Here is a 19,271-nt window from a genome sequence, read left to right on the forward strand (position 1 = left end):
GCTTTTTTAGTAAATGACGATCTTTAATATGGCCAATAAGAAACAGGAACACTTACGGCATTTTTTTTTAAGCTGTGATCATCAGGTGCAGTGATGAACGCACGTCCGTTCAAGAGCGTATATATTCTCGTCCTTGGAGAGACCTTCAAAACGAAGCCGTCCTTGGAGCTGTCTCCGTGTCCCGTGATACGGGGAAAAAAGACGCGTCTCGCCTCTTTGTTGATTTATTGTAACTGACAGAACCATAGACCTGCCGGATATTCGACATACAGTATATATACTGCATGTCGAAGATCCAACAGGCCCACGGTTCTGTCGCTTACAATAAATTAACGAAGAGGGGAGACGCGTCTTTAAAAATAAAAACAAAGCATATATGTTCTTAAAAAGAAAGATATTCTCCTAGGATCAAATGAAAACACACATAAATCGACAAATACAAAATAAAAAAGGCGATGCGGAGAATAGCTGTTTCCCTCTTACGAAAGTACCTTTCACGCGTGAATAAATAGAGGAATGAAGTGGGGAAAAGTGTGTGACCGAGAAACGCCGCCTACCTCGCCAGTAAAGAATAACCGCCGAATTCAGAAACCTCACTCAAACTACACTCAAACTGAAGGGCCCCTCCACTTCCTCGAGGGAGACGCGAGGGCCGGCGCTGGCCAATCGCGAGGACGGATCCGCCGTCGCGATTGGCCAGCGCCGGCCCTCGCGCCTTCCTCGAGGAAGTGGAGGGGCCCTTTAGTTTGAGTGTAGTTTGAGTGAGGTTTCTGAATTCGGCGGTAAGTATCCACTCAAGTTTTGATATGATAGCTACCTTCTATGATTCAGTAGCCAACGTTTAGGTGGACAAAAAAATGAAGGCCGTTTACAACTCCCTGTAACGCCGAATTAGAGCGCAGCTGTTGAGGAGGAGGAGGGAAGGGTACTGAGGGGAAGGTATACCCCTCCTCCCTCCTCCTCACTTCCTCATCCTGTCTGCTACTCCTCCCTCCGAGCGGCGTCGCCGTCGCCTCACGAGGGTCACGTGACCTCACGGGGGTCACGTGACGTCACTGGGGTCAGGTGACCTCACGGGGGTCACGTGATTTCTAGAGGTCACGTGACGATGACGTCATCAGTGCGATGACGATGCCGATGACGTCATCAATGGCGTCACTGATGATGTCATCGGTGACGACGATGCTGATTCCGATGACGTCATCAGTGACGTCCCTGATGACGTCATCAGTGACGTTACGCGTCCCATAATACACCGCGCGGTTACGCCGACGCCGACGGCGACGCCGCTCAAGCCGGAAGCGGGCGCCTAAGAGCTGCGCTCTAAAAATTGACCGGGTACTAATTTTATTTCTGGTTAATTTAAAGCGGCGTCGAATCTCTTTTAAAAGCGATAGTAAATTATGTGAACAATATTGTATTACTCCGAAATTCAGTAAAGGAAAATTCAATGAAACGGCGTTCGATAAATCGGCGTTCGATGAAATGTCTACTTATTCGATGAAAGGGCGCTCGATCAAATGGCGTTCGATCAAGTGTCCGGTACCCCATGAAATCAACGTGCTTTGGAGAAGCTCGAGGCGTGGGACTGCCATCAGGCCTGCAGCCGTGTCTCTCGTGTGATGTGTGGGTGCAACAGAGTATACAGACGCAGGACTATATATATACGCACGCACGGTTGCGCCTCCACCTGTGCGCTCCATGTAAGCCAAGTGCCCGAAGAATCGTTCAAAAACGGCGGGCGTTTCCGTCGCTTCGAGCGACCGCCACCGAACGGCGCGCCCTGTTGCCGACACCGGCCGAGGTCCAAGTCCGAATCCCCGGGGAGCCCGAGTCCTCTGCTCAGTAACACGTGCTCTTTCGACGGCAGCGAGCGCAGTGCCCAGCTTCCCCGTGGGTTCAAAATAGCGGCCCGCGCGCTCCGTACCGCGTCTCCGTCAGGAAGTCCCCTCCCCGCGACAGACCAGAGACAATGCCGGAAACGCTGACGCGGTTCGCCCGGTGCCGGCGGTGCGCCCGCATTTTCCTGACGCACCTGGTGTCCCAGGTGGGACTCTGTCTCCTGGTGGTGGCGTACGCCATCGTGGGCGCCCTCATCTTCCAGGCCATCGAGTCCGGCAAAGAGGTCAAGCAGCGCCTGGAGGTGTCCCAGCTGCGGCGGCAGTGCCTTTTCGCCATGTGGAACGTGACGGAGAAGCTGAACGTGCTGCACGACGTCGAGTGGATGGCCAAGGTAGGCACGAAACTCAAGGAGTTCGAGGACAAGGTGGTGCTCGCAGTGCGCAACGACGGCTACGACGGCAAGGAGGTCTACGAGGAGTCCATGCAGTGGTCCTTCTCGGGGGCCCTGCTCTACAGCATCACCGTCATCACTACCATAGGTAGTACGGGTACACTTCTTTTCATATGACACTCTCGATGTTTTTCCTTCTGTATCCTCATTCCTCGCTTCGTGTGTCTCAAGCATGCGTTCGGAATCCGCTACCGCGTTCTATGTCAGGGGGACGACTGTTTCAGCCGGGATGCACCTTCTTGTTCATCGATTTATTTTTGATCAATTTCGCGTTATAGAGACCGGGTTGCCGACAAGCCCCGCGATGACGAGGAAACCTGACGTGTAAGACACATGTAATTTGTGACTTGGCAACGTGCCCGAGGCTTCAATAGATATAGATGCTCTTTATACAGCAACTTCTTTCTAGAGTCTCGCAACTCTAGCTACGTTTGTATGCACGTGTCTTTACGCAGTTTTAGTATAGCGTTGCCATAAGGAACGGCATTGCTACCGCGAGCTCTCACCGGGACCCTGGGGCTCCAAAGCATGCTCTTTGGCTTTCTAAGGCTTCCTTTCAACATGGTGACATTCAGCCGCTTCACCACGCAAGTATTTTTTTTTTTTTTTAATTTAAGCGTCATCATGCTCGAGTACAACCGAGAGCGGTTGCACAAAAGGTGAATGTTTTGTATAAAAACAACTATAGCAAGAATATCACTTATGCTGGCAGAATCGTTCTTTAAAATATTTATCGAGCGAGTTCGAATTCAACCAAGAATGCGCCGTAGATTGGAGAAGGCAAATACCACTGTGTACCGAATTACCTTGTAAAATGTTTTATTTCAACTGATTACGTTCGAAATTATATCCCCACACTCTCAAGAAAAAAGGGTGTCAAAAGGTGCATTCTTACACCCTTTATCCCATATAATACACCCCAGAATTTCAATTCGACGTACAGTGCCCTACAGTCGAACAGAGGGCCCGAAATTTTACGACCGGCTTGATAGCCGTGTGGTACAACATTTTAAATAGCTAAAGTACGCATCGAAGACCACTGAAAGAAAACACCGTTTTTTACAGTAGGGCCAAGAAAACCCGGATTATTTTTTTCGTGTTCAGTAAAACGTACACTAGCTATTTTAATAAGTTATACCACACGGCTATCAAGCCTCTCGTAAATTTTCGGGCCGTCTGTTCGACTGCAGGGCGCTGTATGTCGAATTGAAGTTTGGGGGTGTATTATATGGGACAAAGGGCGTAAGAATACACCTTTGGACACCCTTTTTTCATGAGAGTGCAGGGCTCCATCCGAGTGGCGTTTCTATTTTGAGTAGCGGCATGTAATAATAATAATAAATAACAACAAAGGTTTGTGACCTGACGTAACGGCAGTTTTGGCTCATAAGTTTATGACTTTCACTGCGATGTTGGACTCATCTGGCGTAACTCTCAGAAGCATCTTCAAGCTGATAATTATTGGTTTTCTTGTAGGGGTAAGCAGAGTGAGGCCGATTATACGCTGGATGTTCAGACAGCGAGAGATCGGTCTACATTAATATGGTGACACTGGTTCACGCTGTAGATGAAAAAAGTAGCCAGGAGTCCGACTGCTATAGCCTAGGTTCTTTTAGGTGCTTCACGCACTACTGACACCCGAACGCACGATAATACGATGCTTGACGAGCCCTCGGCCCCCGTTACATTCGACAGCGGCGACTCTCTAAAATAACTACGAAAACATAAAAACTAACACTCGCGCACTTAATGCACAATATGAACAAAATCAAAGGGAAAAGAAGTACACATTCACACCACATACATAAATCAATCAAGCACAGATCACAGAAAAAAACAAAAAACAATTTCATCACTACGTAACCACTGATAACGAGTGTTGAAAATAAAATCAGCCATAACAAAAATCGTACACTAATGAACGTATTTCATTCATTGATAGATTCTCTGAAAAAATAATATTGGAACAAAAATGTTTAGGAGTTTAGGTAGCCTGAATGATAACATTTCCTTGCCGATGTTCAATCGACAGGTAGGTACGCTCCAGCGCTCAGAGTTTCGAAAGCGATAATGGAGTGTATGTTCTCTTAAATGTGATAATTGGGTTAAGTAAGTATTAGCAGTAAGCAATTCATTTCTAAAATTTACTATAATTATACATTTTGTGAATTAATAATATATTATACATTCAGAACAGAAAGAAAATAAGAAAACCACAAGCGCGACATTTGGCCCAAAAAGAAGATATATTCGTACATGTAGGGATATTGAAACATTGTGGCATATTTGAGCTTCGCTGATCTACGAACGAATAAGCAATAACAGCTTCTTTTTTTTTTTTTTTTGGTAACGATTGTAGTCCGTTTCAGCGTAGGTCGAGCAGCGACAACCGTCACGGAGCCCCTGTTTTTTGTACGTCTGCTATCAGCGACTGAACGAATCGGTGAATGAGATCCTGCCTTGATGCCTGATTAGTTTAGCCAGCGACAAGAAAGAAAACGGGACTGGTTGTATTGGTGCTGTTTGATTGACTCCATCGGTTTTGGCTGCTCTCGAACTTGAAGAGAAACGACAGCTGCAATAAAGCTCGAGCTATTCTCAGCGGCGCCTCACAATCAGCACAAAGAAATGGAATGGCCATTGTTTACTTAAAACCGAAGCGGTACTGTATTTGAAGAAAACATTTATGTCGTCCGCATTTCGCCTCCAGGATCGCGACCATCGAGATTAGTTCTCAATGGGTGCACGGAGGCTGCAGAAAATCATTTTCCAAGTACCACCGAAGTCCCTCCTTCACGGAGCGTGACGTCATATCCCGAATATTCGGAACCACCGCTTCGCGTGTCTTCAGCGCTTATCGAAGCTACGCGCTGGTGCCAGTGCGGGGAAAATACTTGGCAAGCTCGCAACGGACCATGGAAGTAGGAAGCTTATGGAAGTGACACGACGCCAGCAGAGGTGAAGCCGGAAGTGTGGAGGAGCACGGCCCCAACGATGACCAGAACCACGGCTGTTCTGGTCGTTGTTGGGGCGTTTCCCTCCACACTTCTGGCTTCAACTCTGCTGGAGTAATGTCACCACCAGTTGCTTCCTGCCTCCGTGCAATAGACCGATCTCACGCGCCAGTTGGACTACGCCGCCGCTGTTCGAAGTTCCAACCCCGTTCGAAATTATCGAAAGCACAGGGTGCGGCGTTGCGGCCGTTTGGACCACCACATTTAACACGCAAACGTTGTTAAAAAAAACAGGTTTCTTTTTAGAGCCTAATTAAAGCTAGAAAACAAAAACAAAATGTGCGCTCCCAGGATGCGTGCTGTAAAGCCCATCTATCCTGGGAAAAGTGGCGCCATTCATTTTTGTGGAAATGCTCAAGACACGTGCCGCGCGCTACTTCTGGGAAGAACTAGGAAGAACATGGCGTCTGAAATCTAGCTCAGTGCTGCGCTGTTCCGCCATGATCCTCCCTTCTGCCAGTCAATAACCTACGCTTCAGAGTAACGACACTCGTCCATATTGTGGCTTAAAGTCATGGTTGCCAGTTATCTGAAAATGTATATAAAATCATAGGAAGCGCTTTTCTCCTCCACAAATATTTAAAGGAGCTGTGCAACAATTTTTGTACTTTGCGCAAATACCGCTTAGAAGGAATCTCTGAGATTAATGACCTATGAAACACGCGTTCGTTTTTCATCCCACGCAATAGAAGTCCCAGAAAAAAATTAAAGAAAAACGAGCAGCGTTCACCCCCTCAACTCGCAGCCAGAACAAGCGGCCACGTGATCTGGAGCCGATTATATGCCGCCAATGTTGATCATAGTCACGCGCTGGGGTTGGCGAAGCACAGGGCACGCGCTGAGTTCCAAATATTGTTATGGCTCGGCTATTGTCGTTGTTGCAGCGATTGGACGCGGGCCACTACCCGAATGCTTCTCGAGCTAATAATTATCACGAGCCCAAATCGAGTGCCCACGCAATGCTCGGCTCCAATCTATGAACCGCATTCAAATATCGTCACTTGGGTGTACTGCGATCCCCACGTTACGTCATGAAATTTTGCAAAAGAGAGATTGAATGAAAATGATCGCTTTTGTCCTTGAAATTACTCCGCAACAAAGGAGTTTCTTGGCCAGCGGAGTTGCGTGCGAGTATCTTTGACTCCCACTAGTGCCAGTAAGCTCGTGAATAGTGAAAAACATTCCAACTGAATATCGTTGCACAGCTCCTTTAAAGGAGCTATGCAACAATTTTTGTACTTCGCGCAAATACCGCTTAAAACGGATTCCTAACGTTAATGACCTATGAAACACGCGTTCGTTTTTCACCCCACGCAATAGAAGTCCCAGAAAAAAATTAAAGAAAAACGAGCAGCGTTCACCTCCTCAACTCGCAGCCAGAACAAGCGGCCACGTGATCTGGAGCCGATTATATGCCGCCAGTGTTGATCATAGCCACGCGCTGGGGTTGGCAAAGCGCAGGACACGCGCTGAGTTCCAGACATTGTTTAGGCTCGGCTGTTGTCGTCGTTGCAGCGATTGGACGCGGGTCGCAACCCGAATGCTTCTTGAGCTAGCAATTGTCACGAGCCCAAGTCGAGTGCCCACGCAATGCTCGGGTCCAATCTATGAACTGCATTCAAATATCGTCACTTGGGTGTACTGCGATCCCCGAGTTACGACATCAAATTTTGCAAAGGAGAGATTGAATGAAAATGATCGCTTTTGTCCTTGAAATTACACCGCAACAAAGGAGTTTCTTGGCCAATGGCGTTGCGTGTGAGTATCCTTGAGTCCCAGGTGTGCCAGTAAGCTCGGGTAGAGAGAAAAACATTCCAATTGAATATCGTTGCACAGCTCCTTTAAACACTTCGCGACAGAGCAAAGCAATATTACATGAGCTTCCTAACACCAAATCGAATGCTGAGAAAGTCGAATTTTTGAATCATGATGATCGGCAGTTGTGTCTGCTCTGTACAAGCACCAAAATGGCGGCGCCCACAGCAATATTGGGGAACAGAGTGCCGACCCTTAGCATAGCTCATTTAGTGGCGAGGTCCACACTTCTGCGCGGCGAGTCAAAAGCAACAAGAAGCAACCGTTACCCACCCGTGAACTGTACCAAGGAGTTCTCTGTCTGAGCATGTGACGCGGCTCTACTACTCGTCCACAATCGCGCGCCAAGTGCACAGCAGCTGACAACATTGGCAATGGGTAAGACAAGAAAAGACACTTTACGTCAGTCTGCCTGTCAGCGGAAAAAAACCACACAAATACACAAAGTCATGTTGCACTCGAGCTATCCTCGTAAAGTCCAATAGTTGAAGGCGCTGCCGGCAAGTGCAGCCTAAATTCTTTTGATAAAATTCCCGCTTAGAAGTACTGCCAACCATTGTAGAAACGCGCAAGACACGTGCCAGGAGCGGGTGCTCCGCTGCCATTTGCTTCCAAGGGCCGTTCATTTCAGTACTGTGCCGACAACTGCTTCCGAGGGCCGCTCGAGACATGGGCCTCGTGCACTGACGCATTTGACGCTACTTGCAAGGCAAACGCAAACACATCAAAGGGCTTTAGTCCAGACCACGTGGTCCAGACAGATAAAGGGGGATCGGCGGCCGAGTGCAATGAAGACAAAAAAAAAAAAGAAAAAAAAAAAAGGATCGGTGGCAGAGTGTGCTAGCGCACACCAGCTCGAAGCACGTGGAGCGAAAGCTCGCGCTGCGGAACCCAGGAATCATGGGTTCAATCTCCACCCCCGCCCGTGAAACGACGACGAAGTGATCTGGTGGAAAGACGCTGATTGTTCTACTCCGGCTAATTCCGGCAAATATAAAAGATTACAAGCTCAAGAAAGCCACCTAGATCAACCCTTGACGACTCTACGATGCCCGTGACTGGCCCGGGTCCAGATGTGGCTGAATGTGAAATGAACGACAACCAGATGGAAGATCTGACGGCCTCATCGAGCGCCGCTTCATCCTGCGCAGAAATGTCTGGTAAGCTTGAAGACTCATCGGAAGCCTTCCAATTTCCAAAGCGCCGCAAGAGGCCAAGTACCGCCATCAGCTCCGTATCATCTGGCGCGACCATAATCACAACAGCACCGCTTCAGCCTACCCTCACCGTGATTCTGAAGCCCACAGACACCGACAAGTCACTTGCGAAGATCAATCCTCTAAAGATCTCTGAAAAACTCGAAATGACCGCACCAGATGGCGTCATTCTTGTTAGACCAAATCGAAGACTTAACCTTCTTGCAATTGATTGCAGAAACACAGAATCAACGAAAGCTCTACTTAAACTTGAAAGCATCGGAGGAATACCTGTGCAAGCCTACGCACCGCACTCACGTGAAGCAGCCAAGGGAGTAATCTACGGAGTGCAGGAAGACATCAGTGACGTCCAGCTAGAATCTTCGGTTCGGGCTACAGCTCCCGTTCTCTGCCTTCGGCGTCTTGGGAAGTCAGAGGTTGTGAAACTAGTATTCAGCACTAACACCCTACCTGCCTACGTCACCATCGGGTACACGAGGTACAACGTTGAGCCCTTCATTGAAAAGCCTCGACAGTGCCCGAACTGCAGTTCGCATGGTCATATCCGTGGCACCTGCTTGAAAACAAGTTGCTGCAGTCGCTGCGGTGGAGCTCACGACAGGAGCAAGTGCGACACAGAAGACCCTAGATGTATAAACTGCGGAAAAAACCACGAATCAACATCTCGTCAGTGCCCCAAATTCAAGCTTGAACAAAACATATACCAGTACAAGAATTACGCTGGAGTGGACTACAAGTCCGCAAGATCAGCCATACTCTCCTCAAATGAAAAAAGTGGAAGCAAACCCACCTGACACAACTGAACGTAGGCACCATCAAAACCACGTTGCTAATAACTCAACAGAAGTGGCCAGCACATCCTCTGTTAAGGGTAAATACCAATTGAGAAAACGTAACACAGAAACGACAGGTCGTAGTACTTCAGATGACAAATCAAACACGTCTAACACACCAACATATAAACTCAATGACGCTAAGGAGTTTCCAATCCTTCCCCATCGGGAGCCTCCAGATAATATTAATTCCAGAGACCAAACTAGAACATTGCGAGAGAAGTATCCAACGAGTCCCTCTCCCCCGAGCTTGGGACACACACTGAACACAGTAGCCACGTTTATTCGTAGCATTGTTCTCACTTGGCACTCTCCTATAGCAACAGCTTTAATAACACTTCTTGATTACATCCTTCCGCTCATTCAGCTATGGTGTCAATAAGTACACGTCAATTGCACGCCTCCGCCGACATTATCACACAGTAGGCCCATGCAGTCGATTGAAAGATTACGTAGTCGAGCAGCTATCTTTCAGTGGAATGCAAGAGGTCTACGTAATCGCTTATCAAATTTTCGCCAGTTTGTTTTCAAATATCGTTTTCCTGTTATAGCAATATCAGAGTCACGAGTCGGCTCAGGCATAAGACTATCAGGTTATGAGCTCTTTTATTCCCAGAGAAGATCGGGTTTAAGCAGGGTACTTCTTGGAATTAGGAAAGATCTCACCTTCTTTTTGCATACTGTTTCACCACACCAAACTAACGAATACATTGCTGCAAGTTTCCGCAAAGGAGCGATCACTTTCACGATAATTGCGGCATACATTCCACCAGGTAAAGCATTCGACAAGCTTAGACTAGAAGAAATAATTAAAAAGACACCAAGCCCACATATTCTGACAGGCGACTTTAATAGCCATCATCCAATGTGGGGCGGTAAAAAAGCTAATACTCGAGGAAGAGCATTAGTTGATCTGGCCGACAAATATAATCTTAAGGTTCTCAATGACGGAAGTCCCACGTATTTCAAGGGGGTGACGATGAGTAGCCCACTAGACATTTCACTGGCATCTGCCGGTCTGGCCATTAAGACATCATGGTTAGCCGACATCGAAACCCACGTAAGTGATCACGTCCCGACCTATATCACAATAAACAAATTTTGCTGCGTAAAACTGGGTACAAGTTTATCCTACACTAACTGGGAAAAATTTCAAGAAAAACTAGAAACAAAGTGTCATGAGATCGCTACTACTGAAGACCTTGCGCACGTCATTGCGTCCGCAAAATCAGAAGCTACAAAGTCGTACAAAATGGCGAATTCGCAAGCTGCTGTTGATAGCGAATATGAACGGCTTCGCGCTATTCGCCGTCGTGCAGAACGTAGAGCCCGAAAAACAGGCAAATCTGAAGACTTGAGAGCATCACGGCGAGCGCAAAACCACGTTCAACGGCATTTAGACAAGCTCTCAAAGAAACGATGGAGAAATAAGAGCGCAAGCCTAGATCCCAGGAAGCCTTTGACACGCATTTGGCCAATGATGAAAAGCCTTCGTAATAAACCGCAGCAATTACATCCCTTCCGATCCATAGCCTTGAGTCGAAAACTCACAGAAACCGCCGTGGCAGATGAGTATTGTGCAAAGATCACCTGTTACACGTCAAGCTCTAAATACAACATCAGTATCAAAGATCAAATAACACATGCTTGTAGCCTAATTAATGTCCCCTTTACGCTAAAAGAGTTAGAAATCGCGCTTGCATCATGCAACACTAAGTCATCTCCAGGGCCAGACGGAGTTGCTTATTGTGCCTTAACTCATCTTGGTGAAAGAGCACGATGTCTTTTACTGGACTTTTATAACATATCATGGGAATCTGGCACTATATCAAATGAATGGAAGGTAGCTCGTGTCCTGCCTATTCTCAAACCTGGAAAGTCGCCTCTTGACATTGATTCCTATCGACCAATCGCACTATCAAGCTGCATTGGAACGATAATGGAAAAAATGGGGCTTACGCGGATCGAATGGGACCTTGAGAACAGGGGCCTATATCCACCCCAGATGTCCGGATTCCGCCGCGGAAAAAGCAGCATAGACAATGTACTAAGTTTGGTTTCTAGTATCGAAGAGCTGAAAATGCAGAAAAAGAAAACAACCGCTCTTTTTATTGACATCAAAGCGGCATTTGATACAGTGGAACACGATGCAGTACTTTTTGACATGAAAAAACATGGGATTCGAAGGACCTGTAGTGACGTGGATATCAAACTACCTTAAGGGAAGAAAAATTTACATTTCAACACAAGACGGTGACACAGGACACCATGAAGTAAAACGAGGGGTGCCCCAAGGGGGTGTTCTTAGTCCAATTCTTTTTAATATATCGCTCATTAGTCTTCTCAAACTTCTTCCAGACACAGTGCATATATCTTTATATGCTGATGACATTTTTCTTTGGGTATCGAGCAAGTCTTTATACATAAATCGGGCACGACTACAGAAAGCGATTAACATTGTCATAAAATATCTCAAGTCTCGTGGGCTACATATATCTCCCATAAAGTCAGCCGCTGTTGCCTTTACAAAAAAGGATACCAGCAAATATCCCATATATGTGGAAGGAACACCGATACCCTATGTTCCTGAATATACCTTTTTAGGTGTAACTGTAGACAGATATCTCACTTGGGGACCTCATATTAAACGGCTGAAAAATAAATTAAACTCTTTCACTCAAATAATCCGAATGATAAGCGGAACAAGGTGGGGTTGTTCCGTCTTAGCAACGATGACCCTGTATAACTCTCTCTTTGTAGGACTCTTACGGTACACCTTACCAGTTATGAACGGAGCCTCAAAGACTGTTATTAAAGATCTTGAAAGTGCCCAGGCACAAGCACTGCGCTCTTGTCTGGGCCTGCCAAAATGCACATCGAAGAACGGCACACTCGCTGAGGCTAGGGCACTTCCACTTTCAGCCTTAAGAATTCAAGAAACAATCAGAACTCACCTTCGACATGTCACTCGCAATACACATCACCCCCTTAGGAATATTGTTCAATCCAAACCTTCCTCTAGCTTCTCCAAAATCATTGCGCTCCTGAAAGACTATCTCCCCAACTTATTTGAGGCTGCATAGAATCCGACACTTCCGCCTTGGATGTATCCCCCATTAGAAATTATAGTGAACATTCCAGGTATAGGAAAGAAAGCAGAGACATCAATCGCCGTGATTACACAAATAGCCTTAGAATATATATCGAACCTATTCACTATCTGTGCATATTTATACGGATGGGTCTACCACTCTAACTCCTGATGTATCGGTGTATATATTCCATCAACCAAAACAACTATTAAAGCAAAACTAAGTCATATGACGTCCTCGACTGCTGCAGAGCTTGCGGCGATCAGAACAGCCATGCAGCATATTATTCTCCAAAATCCACACCAATGGGTGATATTCGTCGACTCTAAGTCTGCTCTTCTAGCTCTTTCTTCACTTCGTAAACAAAGTCCAAACATACAACTAATTCACGCAATCCGGGAGATCCACCAAAACGCTTTGGTTAAGGGGCACAATATAGTTCTCCAGTGGGTGCCAGGGCATTGCGGGATTACTGGAAATATTTGTGCAGACAACGCAGCCAGAGAAGCTCACAAGGAAACTGCTACTTACCTCATTCCACTTTCAAGAACTGATTCCAACACCGTCACTCGATCAATCGGCAGGGAAATAACATCGTCGTTATGGACAGACCCACATTATTACTACAAATACCTAAAACACATTGACCCCAAATTAGAATTTTGCATGCCACGAAACCTCTCAAGAGCTCAAGAGACAACACTTCATCGACTGCGTCTCAACGTCGCATATACGAAGAAATACCTCCATCTTATTGGCAAGGAAGAATCACCCATGTGCTCGTCATGTTCTTCACCCGAAGACAGTGACCATCTATTGTGTATATGTAAGAAATACGATTCTGAAAGAAAGACGTTAAAAATACAGCTAGGACTAGGACCAAATGAAAAACTTGAACTGCACCACCTTCTTGGGCCGTGGTCAACGACTGGAGACGCACATAAGGCCACGAAGGCACTAATTCATTTTCTCTCTCATACTCGATTATTCAAGCTGCTATAGAAGTTGTTGTATATAATGTAAATACGCACTATTTTATATAATTTTTAAACTTTTCTTATTGCTCTGTTTTTTTCTTCTTTCCTTTCTTGCCCCCCCCCCCCCCCCCCCCCAACCCTACCCCCCTCGCCTTTACGAAGTAGCAAATCAGCTTTTAAGCAGGTTGACCTCTTCGTGACTGTAAATAAACAACTATTCTCTCTCTCTCACCCCCGCCCGTTTAGATTTGGATGAGCATCGTACCGTCGTGCCGTCGTGTATCACTACTGCGTGGTTCACGTTAAAGACCCCAGGCGACCGGTTGTACTGCACTCGCTAAATTTCTCATCTAAAGCTGGGAGACAAGTCGCCCGTTGAGGCAGACTATGTTCTAGGCTGTCTAAACATACACACACCCCAATTTGTTTCCAGACAGATAAGGTAGCACCGATTCATTCCACCGTGGCATAGTCTGACTCACTGTTGAAAGAGGTGTTCATAGTGAACTCCCGAGGTTATTTATGAAGACGCTAAAGTTATTTAGAGGTTCCTTTGTTTTTGCCTAAAAATTAGAAAGGTGAAAAAAAAAGAAACGTACGCCTCATTTTTGGGTAGAAACGTATTTTCTACCTATTGATGGCCCGTTTTGTTTTCTTACCAATCCGCAAAATGGGAAATGTTAAATTTACAAAAAATTTTTTCGGTCGCCAAAACGCTAACGTCAAAATTCAATTGGCATCTCAGAGTAAGCACCTGTTTGTTGGTTAAGAAAATATGTTGTAATTGTTCAAAATAATAGAAATCATGCTTCCTTTTTCCATATCTACTAGCCACCAAACCAGGTCTACAGAGAATGAAAATATCTGAAATAATGTTTTATAAAATAAATGTTGTTTGGAATAAGTAGTATATCCTTCTTTGCAATGCATTCAAATATATATATATATATTTTTTGAATTTCCAAATACATATTCGGTTATCTCTGTTCAACGCTGCACGATCTTACAGTACTTACGAGCAACGCTTGTAGCGTATGCAAGCGTTTGACCACGCGCGATAACATAGCACACACAAAAAAAAACAACAAAAAAATAGACTCAACAAAAGTCTCGCCTTCAGGGCCTTATCAGGCCTTTCGCTAGGAGTCTGCTGACGTATAGTTACACGTGCAACACGTGCTGGCGTCTGCATTTATAGAACTGCTTGAAAAGAAAAATCAATTCTTTCTATCTTATGTTGATTATGTACTTCTCATTACTCATATAAAAGAGATGAGCGCCTGCAGTGCATGCACTTAGTAATGTTTTTGATAAAACTTGTTTTTTGGCCCGTGTAGGTAATTTACGCATTGCGGGAAGATTAAACTCTGAAAATGGGACGCAAGCAGTTGGAATAGAATGCGAAAATTTGAGAGGAGGAGTTAAACTAGATCAAAAGATTAAAACGAGAGAAGAAATTTCTCTCTCAACGACGTCTACCTGAGCCTAATATTGTCAAAACAAAAACGTACGTTGTGGACACCTTGAGGGTTTATTTAATTGAAAAAGAAGCTGTCAGAAAAAAATAAGACAATGGTCTTTTTTTTGTTTGCTGCCAAGTGTGTTTTACTTCTATATAGATGTCGCATGCGCCCACAACGTTAGTTCTATTTGTTTTGACAATATTAGACTTAGGTGGACGTCGGCTGATCCACTGCACAAGGGCGGAACAACCGACATTGAGAAACGTTAGATTCTGAAACTTTGGATGATAAACAGAAATGCTGCGAGCGCAAGATTGTTTGTACCTTTGGCTTGATCTCCCGCTGCACGAGTACTGTTGCAGCTGACGTGCAATGGAACACAAAGAGCTGACGCTTGTATCCATAATTATCCAGGGGTTCCACAGCTTGCAACAAAGGTCAAACTTTCAAAGAGGTCCACTGAACTTGCCAGAAGCCCTGTTCGTAGCTTCAGCGTTACATGTGACTCCTGTCTTATGTTTTGCACTCCCGTACACTGAAGGAATATTTCCTCTGGGCGTCCACTTCCGCTACCAAATAAAGCGCGAGACACTTGCTCGAAAAATCCATCCGATCCGACGTCCGATCCGGCAATACGACTGCCTGGTCCGAAAAGTTTGGTCGCTTGAGACGTCGGATCGGCGATCCGGCGTGCGTCCGACGTGCCAGATAGTCTCGCACGGCGGACGGACTGTCGGAAGCGTCCAGCCAATGACAGCACAGGTAGCGCTAGCGTCATGATGACGTAGTGAGTGCTGCGGGACGAACGAGAAAACGGGACTGACCTGGGCGACGGGAAGCCTGACGCGTGAATTCCGCTGACCCATTTGATCAAGATGGCCCCAGCAAAGAATGCGCGCGCTAGCGAGAACGATCGCTCGTTTGAGCTGAACCGTCAATCTGGGACCAGAGACCTGCCCTGTAGCAGAGCTGGCCAAATTACTCATATTTTGTAATTAAATTACATTACTAATCACTTTGCTGAAAATTGCTGAAATGTAATTAAATTACATTACAAATTACCACAGCCAGAAAGTGATTAATTACTATTACAAATTACTTTTAAAAGTAATGACATTACTTTCGCATTACTTTTGTATACTTTTAAATATAAAGGAGGTATTGATAACTTCCTTTTACAGATAACTTCATTTACATTATTTACACAGTTCATGGCACACAGCTAGAACTCTGTTGCATGTTTACCGATGGACAGAGGAACGCAGGCGACTGATCCGTTTCCCACCCCAACCCGGACAACTATTTTTGGAGATGACTGAGTATTCTACGCGGATTATCTCTGGGTGGGGGGAGAACAATTGTCATTGTTCGCAAAATCGCGTCGAGGCCGTTCTACCAGGGGCCTTAGTTCGACCTACTTCCCCTCCTTCGTTTCCCGAGAATGTCGAGCAGAAAAGCTCGAATGGCAGGCACTTACCAGCCCTATTTCTCACAGTGGAAGTTAACATAGAGAGGGTACGCAGCATGCATCAGAAAAAGTACGCGGAAGCTTTCAAGAGGGGCCAGAAAACGTCGAATGCAAAACCGCAAAGCATAGGTAGAGAATCGCGCTGAGTGGGTTTTCACAGTTCAAGAGAGTGGCAAAAAATGTCTAGCTGATAGCGGGCGCGAGACTCGCGCCAGCCGCATTAGCATCAGCAACATAGCGGCGGTCGAAGAGCGTTTTTTGGAAAGGTGTAGAGGAAAAAGAAAATGTAAAATAAAAAGAAAAGCGCTCTTGTGTATTGTGGGCAAAAAATATGCCTGGTGCGAAAAAGTAATTAGGTAATTTAATTACAATTACCGTCGCTGGAGTAATTCATTACATTACTAAATTACCTACTACAAAAAGTAATGAATTACATTACTAATTACTGGAACAAGTAATTAAATTACAGTAATTTCATTACAGTAATTACATTACTGCCAGCTCTGCCCTGTAGAGGAACGCGGACCTCTACTGGAGCGCTTGCCTGGGCGGAGCCGAACGGATCGTCGGTGTCGCATGGAAGGTCGAATTCGTCGGAAGCGTGTGCCTCGAACTGTCGCGTGCGGCAATTCGGAGCGGCGTTCGGACTGTCGGATCGGACGTCGGATCGCACGATTCTGCCGTTCATGTGTCTCGCGCTTAAGATGACATGATCAAGTAAGGAGAAGCCCAAAAATTATTCTCACTCGACTTCCCAGATGGAGTTGTACACACTGGTACAACTTGTACCAGGAGCAGTACACCGTGGCCGCGGTAGGCAGCGGTAACGATCTTCTAAAGGTCCATAAACAGTTGCGTTTCAGAGCGTTTGGTTGTGTTTGACTGCGTTGCGGCTGCGAAAAATAGGGACATCCCTGCTTCGTATGTCGCGTGCCAAGATACTCCTTGAATTGAATTCCACGCTTCATACGAAGCATACATGTGCTGGTGTCTCGCTTCCGTTTCTTGGCGCAGCGCAGTCAAACGCACTAAAACGCAACTCCGTGTATCGGCATTTAAGCAACCTATTATGCATGGCATTAATTCTTATTGTTCTTCAGACTCCGGTTTCGGCAGCACTTGCAAGCATCAATATTTTCCCCGGGTCATCAAGGAACACGACCGTTCTCACTGATGTAACACATAAAACCAAAACATTCGTTTGTAGGTAGGTTGGTATTAATTTGTGCTCGTAAGCGCAGGTGCTACAGAGAGGCACGTTGCCCATACAATGAATTCCGGAGAGGTTCGTATAAGGGGTGATAATGATAATATTGTGCGATATAATGTGAGGCACTGAGAATGTTCAATGAGGCATCACGAAGGAGGGGTCTAAGTTGATCGCAGGTGTGTGGTGGCTTCGTGACAAAGTTGGGGAACCTCGGGTCGGTCACTAATGGGCACGTTTGTTATTCTTCTTTGCAACTTCTTAAAAAGTGCCGACCAACGGAGCCATCAATTGTAATTCTGTTGTGTATATGTTTACACAGCGGGAAGTTAGTCAGCCCTGAGGGCGTCTGGTCTCTTCGTTGGAGATGAAAGACAGTGCAGTATACCGCTGCTTGTCTGAAGTCTTCAACGTGCATCACGCAATAGTGATCTATGACAGCACGCCGGTACGATGCTCATCCAGATTGAAACAAACAGAGGCGGTGGATTGAATCCACGATCAGTGAGCTTTACAGCGCGAGCTTTCGTTACACGTACTACCGATCCACGAGCAACGAGACATCGTGGTCGAATTCGAGCTCGAGACAAAAACAACAACAGCAACAGCAAGAAAATCTCCGGTTTGAGGCAGAGCCGCGTATTTAGAGAGTTTGGTCAATGGGAGGCGCGGTCAGAGCCAGGGCGTGCACCAGACTCGGAAAAAAGGCTTGGCGTGCTCTCTTGACCAACCGGAAGCCGAAAAGAATTCCCTAGCGGTGGTAGCGAGAAACAGTTCTGACCAAAGGTTAATGTTCGTATATGGTTTTATTAAGCGCGTAAGAGTGAAGTGTAGTAACTCTTCGGGGTTGAAAATAGGATGCACGTGATGTTTTGATCAGGATCATGGAGGAAGATGTAAGAAACGAATGCGCCGCTCAACTCGCTCGGACAGAGTGTGACGTCTCGGACGGCAGATTCCCGGCCCTCGACGCTGGGCGTAAGGATTATGTCGATCGTTCCGCTAGTCGCACTCTTCCACCATCATTTTGGATGAGCGCGATTGAAACATCACGTGTATCATATTTTCAGTCACCGAGAGTTACTCCGATGCAGTTATCATGTTTGTTTCTCACGACCACCGCCAGGGTATTATTCCCGGCTTCTGGTTGGTCACACTCGAATTTGTGAAGACGCCCTGGAACACGCCCAGCTCGCTTTTGGCCAATGGCGCCTCCTCATAGGTCTCCTATACTTCCCGACGAATTGCCAAACTTTCCACATATACGGCTCTGGTTTGAGGCATTTAGTACTAGTGTCGCCATCTCGTTTAACAAGTTGGAAATAAAATTATCGTGATTTTATTTACACAAATACACAAATACAACAATACTTTGTTTTCTCGTCGTGGTCTTACAACTAAGATTAGAGGCACTCCTAGTGCGTACGACCAAGCGTTTTGTCACGTTTGTCTTCTAAATAATTGTATTTTCAAAAATGCCTCAAAACGCGCTTAAACAGTCAAAACGGTCATATTTCTGGATTTTATTAAAAATCTCCAGCGTTCTCAGGAAAAACTCTAAGGGCCGTACAACCTTCGTTATGTCTTGATAAGTAACCTCCAAAAGAATGAATACTCTCGTACATTCCTGAAACTCAGGTTTGTGTAGCGAAATTTGCCCATTGAGTAGCGAGCGGTTGAATCCCCCTTAAAGCCCTTGACAGGCAGTCGGTGTCATTGTGCTTCCGGTCGGACTTTTGCACCACGGTCATGTCGAACTCATGCAGTCGTGGGCTCCACCGGGCGAGGCGTCCGGAGGGGTCTTTCAGATTCGCGAGCCAGCAGAGCGAGTGGTGGTCCGTGACCACGCGTAAAGGACTTCCATACAAATATCGGCGAAACTTTGTTATTGC

The 19,271-nt window shown here is 46.1% G+C and overlaps 1 protein-coding gene across 1 annotated transcript in view; it reads left to right on the top strand.

Annotated features, from left to right (window-relative positions):
- Positions 1–1,850: 1,850 nt before the first annotated feature.
- The window catches only part of LOC8041409 (potassium channel subfamily K member 15), a 275,384-nt gene continuing 257,963 nt past the window's right edge, over positions 1,851–19,271 (top strand). Inside the window, exon 1 of the mRNA XM_040223608.2 lies at positions 1,851–2,381. Within this exon, the coding sequence (XP_040079542.1) occupies positions 1,973–2,381 (409 nt within the window). The 5' untranslated portion in view covers positions 1,851–1,972. The remainder of the gene's footprint in view (positions 2,382–19,271) is intronic.

This window comes from Ixodes scapularis, unplaced genomic scaffold, assembly GCF_016920785.2.
Source record: "Ixodes scapularis isolate PalLabHiFi unplaced genomic scaffold, ASM1692078v2 PGA_scaffold1__304_contigs__length_218370807, whole genome shotgun sequence".
NCBI lineage: Eukaryota > Metazoa > Arthropoda > Arachnida > Ixodida > Ixodidae > Ixodes > Ixodes scapularis.